This window comes from Amphimedon queenslandica, unplaced genomic scaffold (genome assembly GCF_000090795.2).
Source record: "Amphimedon queenslandica unplaced genomic scaffold, v1.1 AMPQUscaffold_12756, whole genome shotgun sequence".
NCBI classification, from domain to species: Eukaryota; Metazoa; Porifera; class Demospongiae; order Haplosclerida; family Niphatidae; genus Amphimedon; species Amphimedon queenslandica.
The window spans coordinates 20779-26555 of NW_003547008.1; the positions used below are offsets into that span (position 1 = coordinate 20779).

The 5777-nt window shown below is 35.8% G+C and overlaps 1 protein-coding gene and 1 long non-coding RNA gene across 2 annotated transcripts; one reads left to right on the forward strand and one right to left on the reverse strand.

Annotated features, from left to right (window-relative positions):
• The first annotated feature begins 396 nt into the window (after positions 1 to 396).
• LOC109586881 (uncharacterized) lies at positions 397 to 533 on the forward strand. Its single transcript, XR_002187257.1, has 2 exons — positions 397 to 428; positions 473 to 533. It is a non-coding gene; the product is annotated as an uncharacterized LOC109586881 (long non-coding RNA).
• Positions 534 to 2243: 1710 nt separating this feature from the next.
• Positions 2244 to 4486, reverse strand: LOC100635495 (arpin-like). Its single transcript, XM_020003105.1, has 5 exons — positions 4340 to 4486; positions 4212 to 4287; positions 3684 to 3816; positions 3060 to 3260; positions 2244 to 2580 (listed from the first exon to the last, which is right to left on the reverse strand). Exons 1-5 carry the CDS (start codon positions 4438 to 4440, stop codon positions 2351 to 2353), a joined length of 741 nt encoding a protein of 246 aa, XP_019858664.1. The 5' UTR covers positions 4441 to 4486; the 3' UTR covers positions 2244 to 2350.
• Positions 4487 to 5777: the final 1291 nt, after the last annotated feature.

Below are 5777 nucleotides of genomic sequence, written 5' to 3' on the forward strand. Positions count from 1 at the left end.
CACTTCCGGTCGCAACGCAAGAATTATGAACCTAGCTTAACCTAGTTCTATTCTTGCGTTTTACCATTGCGTTATACAGCACTTCCGGTCGCAACGCAAGAATTCTGAACCTAGCTTAACTATTATTAGCGGCTGGTTGAATTAGCGTTTTAAGTACACTCGCTAAAAACGCTAAAATTAAGTGTCTCAATTAATACCCACCCTAAGGTATTTAGCTACATACATGTAGTTGGTACTATATACAGTGAGCTGCCTATGTGTTCTTATATAAGAACAGCATCCATTGTTATGCAAAAGGATTAAATTACACTGCACAACCCCTGGCCCTCCATCATGCATGACATTATCATTTGCTCCTTTCTCTTACTCTTCTTTTGCTATTCTTCTTCTTTCATAGCCTGAGACTGGTGGCTCTGAAGACACTCCTGGTGAGTGTACTTTTCACTGCTTTATGTATTTTATTTAACTATAGCCGAGGCTCCCCCATTGACTACCTCTTTTAATGACTCAGCCCATGACAGCCCACCTACAAATAAAAAACAATTATCTCCTGATAAAGGTAAGTCTTTGGCAATTTGTTTGAATAATTGTGTCAAGATTTTAAGAGAAATATTACATATTGTCTGTATTGAATTCAATGTGTAGCTGTGTACCATTTGTAATTTAATGTTACTCGTAATTATGTCTGTGTGGGATAATTATGTATCATTAATAGAATTCATTATTATTTCTGTGTGATGTATTATTTGTCATTTCCTGTATGCATGTATATAAATAGGTGTGTATTGTTATGATTATTATTATACTTCATGGTTCTCTTTCTCTCTTCCGTTCTCTTCTACTCTTTGACTCTTATTCTAGTCAGTTGTGTTCTTTATTATATTATTCTCATTGTTTACTGTACGATTATAATTGAGCTAGCCCAATCTTACAGTCTGTAGTTATACCTTGTAGCTGGAAATATTGTAATATATAGTTAGAAATTGCCAAATATCATTGCTATAGTGATTTTACAACCATGTGTCAGTGTGCAGAATGAAAGATGGTGAATTGTATTTTAGGTATTTCTTTACAGAAACAAATTCCTTTCCCAATAATATTCTCTATATACTGTATGTACATGTAAAATGGCATTACTTTTACTGCATGTACTGTGTACCAGTTTATTTTTGCAGTGGAAATCTTGCATTTCTAAGTTTTAGCGGAATTAATTTTCGTGAATTGCTTGCAGACTGCACCACATGGCAATGAAGAGCAGAATTTTGAGGTAAAAAAATTTCACGAATGATCACCAAACCGTGAAATTCGCGAAAATATTTTACCATGAAAATAAACCGGTATACGGTAATTTATTGTCTATTTCTAAACTATGTTATGGTCATTTAGAAGGATATTGTGGTATGAATCCACTAACAATGTGTAATGAACTGTTTATTGTAGTGTTGTGCTAGTTCCAACGGAACTAGAACTAAATCTATTTTAGTACACCTATTTTTTTCCTAGTTCTAGTTCCAAGAACTAGAACTAGAACTGAACTACATTGATACAAAGAACCAAAACTAGAACTAAAACTAGAATTTGACAAATTAAAGCACTGGAACTAAAACTAGAACTAAAGATTTAGCTATTAAGGACTTGAAACTAAAACTAAAACTAAAATGTGCACTTTTAAATCACTAGAACTAAAACTAGAACTAAAACACTACCCTTTTAATAACTGAAACTAAAACTAGAACTGAAATGGAGCCCTTTTAATAACTAAAACTAAAACTAGAACTAAAATGGTACCACTTTGAATAACTAAAACTAAAACTAGAACTAAAATGCTACCCTTTTAAGTTATTAAAATTAAATTTCATTAAAAAATTATAAAAATCACCTAGAAATGGTGTATTAGTAGGACTAAAACTAGAACTATAAGGCCAGAATCAGAATTTGGCATGGAACTAAAATTAAAACTAAAACTAAAACGGAAGTACTAGTAGAACTAAAACTAGAACTGAAACTAGAAATGAAGTACTGGTAAAACTAAAACTAGAACTAAAACTAGAAATGGAGTACTGGTAGAACTAAAACTAGAACTAAAACTAGAAATGGAGTACTGGTAAAACTAAAACTAAAACTAAAACTAGAAATGGAGTACTGGTAGAACTAAAACTAGAACTAAAACTAGAAATGGAGTACTGGTAGAACTAAAACTAGAACTAAAACTAGAAATGGAGTACTGGTAAGACTAAAACTAGAACTAAAAGTAGAAATGGAGTAGTTGGTAGAACTAAAACTAGAACTAAAACAGAAAATAGAGTACTGCACAACACTAATGTGTACATGCACATGCTCATGCAGGTATCTAAAATAATAGTAGATGTAATTCACAATGTACAAGAACATAAGATAAGAATATCCTCACCCATTCATCATCATCAACCTCCCCTCCTCCTCCTCCTCCTGTTCCCTGGCTGGGTTCATCAGTTGATTTGTGTCCGAGTACCTTATCAGTCCAGCTCTGTCCTGTCTTCTCCCCTCCAGTGTAGTTTGATGAATGAGCTCGCTGATCACTATCCAGCTTTGTGAATGATTCTAGGGAGAGGAGAGAAGAGATGAAACACGTACAATACACGTGCAATACACGTACATACACATAAATACATGTAAATGCATGTACATGTTGATGTGTTATACAGAAGAAATAAAACAAAGGAGAAAGAGAGGGTGTGTGTATGTGTGCAATCTGTGCATACATGTACATGTACATGTACATTGTGTATGTAAAAGGGAAGAAAGGAAAATATTAAGAGATGTGGTGAGCAGCTACAATATACCGTACAAGATGATTTATTGGCGAGGAATTAATAATTGGCAATTGGCGGATTTATGAAAAAATTGCCAAAATAAATCCGCCATTTTTGTTTCAATCTGAGCATGCTCAATGGAATGTGGCACAAAATCACCAATATAAAATTCACCAATTAACTTTCCACAGGCAAATTTACCAAATATTGCTCTCACCATTAAATCATCTTGTACGGTACTAAAAGTACATGTACTTCCTCCCTCACCTATCAGTAGAGAGTCTCCTCTTGTCTTTAGTCTAATTCTTTGTCCTGGGCTACACTCCACATGATCATAGCTCTCATTCTCTCCCCAAAAACAAATCGATTGAGAATGACTCGCTGTCTCAAATCCAACCAGATCAGAATGAACTCTTTCACACACTTCAGCATAACTCAATGTGTCAGGTGTTCCCTTGGCAACAGTTTCTATGGCAACAATAAATAATGGTTAATGGAAGAAGTGAAGTCTAGTGTGTCTGGAGGTGAGTACCGTATAGCAGAAAATTTTGGAAGGACTAAAATTTGGCGAATTGCTAAATTTTGGTAATTAGCGGATTTTAATTTGGCGAATTAGTGGCCATGTGCCATTGAGCATGTGTATAATTACTCAAAATGGTGGGTTTTATTTTGGCGAATGGCTATCAAAATGCCAAATTTACCAAATTTAATTCCCTCCAAAATTTCCCACTATACGGTATCGGTAATGTAATACCTGAGTCCCTTGATATCTGCCCTCAGCTTCAGCTCAAGCAGATATCTCAGTCCTCAGGTATTACATTACTTATACACACACACCTCCAGACACACTGGTCACTATATTTATGTACATGTACGACTTCCAATTCTTACTGTATGATGAGTTTAGGTAGCCGGTTTTTACTTTAGCCGTTTGTCCAAAGTTCGGTTCAATTTCTTTGCCTTCAGCATCAAACTTTCTCTGGCAAGCACCATCAAATTCAATATGGAAGACACAAAAACGATACTACAAAAAAATAATGTACATGTAATTAAATAATAATTATTGATAATCATTATTTTTACAAGGAGTGCATGCTCAGTGGTACATTGCCACAAATTCGCCAAACACCAATGAGCTTGGTGTGCTTTGGTGACTTTGATAACACCAATCAAATCACCAAAATTTAGCAATTCACCAAATCTACAATTACCAGCAATATCATGCAATATTGCTGGTAATTATCAGCAATTATATTATATCAAGTAATTATATTATCATGTACACAGTATCTATAAGCAGCTCTTGCAAGTCGGCAGTAGGTGGGGCTGGGCGACAAGACTAGTGACAATGTATCCCTTCATGTACACATACATGTACATGTACAGGGTAAATACTACAATTTCTAAAACTATGATTACCTTTTTATTGCTAGTGTCTTGTATAATGTGTCGTGTCTTCTTATGAAACACACCCTCCAGCAGTATACCCCTACCACTGGTTACAAGAGATGAGCATTAATTAGAAATACATGTATTATACAAGTTACCTTTGAAGTTGGCTCGAGTTCCACTCGCTCTTCCACTTACTGACCTTCACCCCCTCCTGCTGTAACAGGGTATCATCGTATATCATGTGCATTCGACTCATTTTTATTTTGAGTGTTTAGAGTCCCGAAACTCCTCCTTTTTCTCCTCCTCTAAGTTTAAGTTTACGGAAACTAAAGTTTTGTTTCAATTCCGGACATGATTAGAATGGGCGGGCGGGCGTGGTTTAGTAAATGAAAGGGATTGGAAACTACCGTTCCCGGCCGGTAATGCGGTTTTCGTCACCCCTGGTTACCTGGTTGGCAACGTCCGTGTTTATCTCATTCCCCATCTCCTCCATAGTAGTTGTTGTGCGGAAAGGATCTCGAAGGAATATTGTGTGACTATTAGATAGCGCTTGCTTATGATATATCTTCTGTTCCACATAGAAAGTTTATGGCTACCTATAGCAAGGTTTTTGTTTCTATAAAGCTATTTTTCGACCAGTTATGGGTACACAAAGTCGGCATATTTTTTGACACTTTTCCGCCTCTACAGCTTTCATGCTTTTGCTATTCTAGTGTTGCCTCATATCATTCCATAGGTAATTGAAAGTTCTTTTATATTCTGACAAGCTTTTTAGAGTTTAGCTACAAATGTCTTTATTAGAGGGAGAAAACAGCAATTTTATGGGCAAAAGCGCTATAACACTCGAAATATTAATCTAAATATTCCAAATAAATAATAATTAACATTGCAAAACATTGAACTCCTTGATAGTTGAGTTTCTTTTTCATCAGAGCACTCTTGTTGGAGTTATTCTAATTTTAATGGAAAAAATCAAGAATTTTGTGGTCAAAAACCCACGCGGAAGTTTCCAATCCCTTTCATTTACTCTAACTAGGTGAATGTAAACATTGTGGGGGCGAGCATGAGCCATCAATTAACAACTGAAATAATAATTATGACTGAACTAAATAAAATCAATCCAGCTCTCAGCCTGCATGCATATTCAGACCCCAGCCTCATGGCCGGGGTCTGAACAGAGCAAACACACCAGTCAACACAACCAAAATAACCCAATCAAAGTGACAAGAACGAGACCTGTCACACTGAGAAAATGTACCAAGTTAAACTTCTAATCTAGCTTCCATCAATTACCATTTGAAATAAGATTGAACTAAATAAAATCAATCCAGCTCTTAGCCTGCATGCATATTCAGAATTTCAGACCCCATCCTCATGGCCCAGCAGGGTCTGAACAGAGCAAACACTCCATTTAACACAACTGACCAAAATGACCCAGTAAAAGAGACAAGAATGAACTGTCCTGCCACTCTGAGAAATGCCAGTGCCAAGCTAAACTTCTAATCAAGCTGTTCTCCCAATTTTAATTCTTTCAATGAGAGGACTAATCTAAAGGAGTCTTAGATCAAGCTGCTTTAAGTTTTTCAGCCTTTC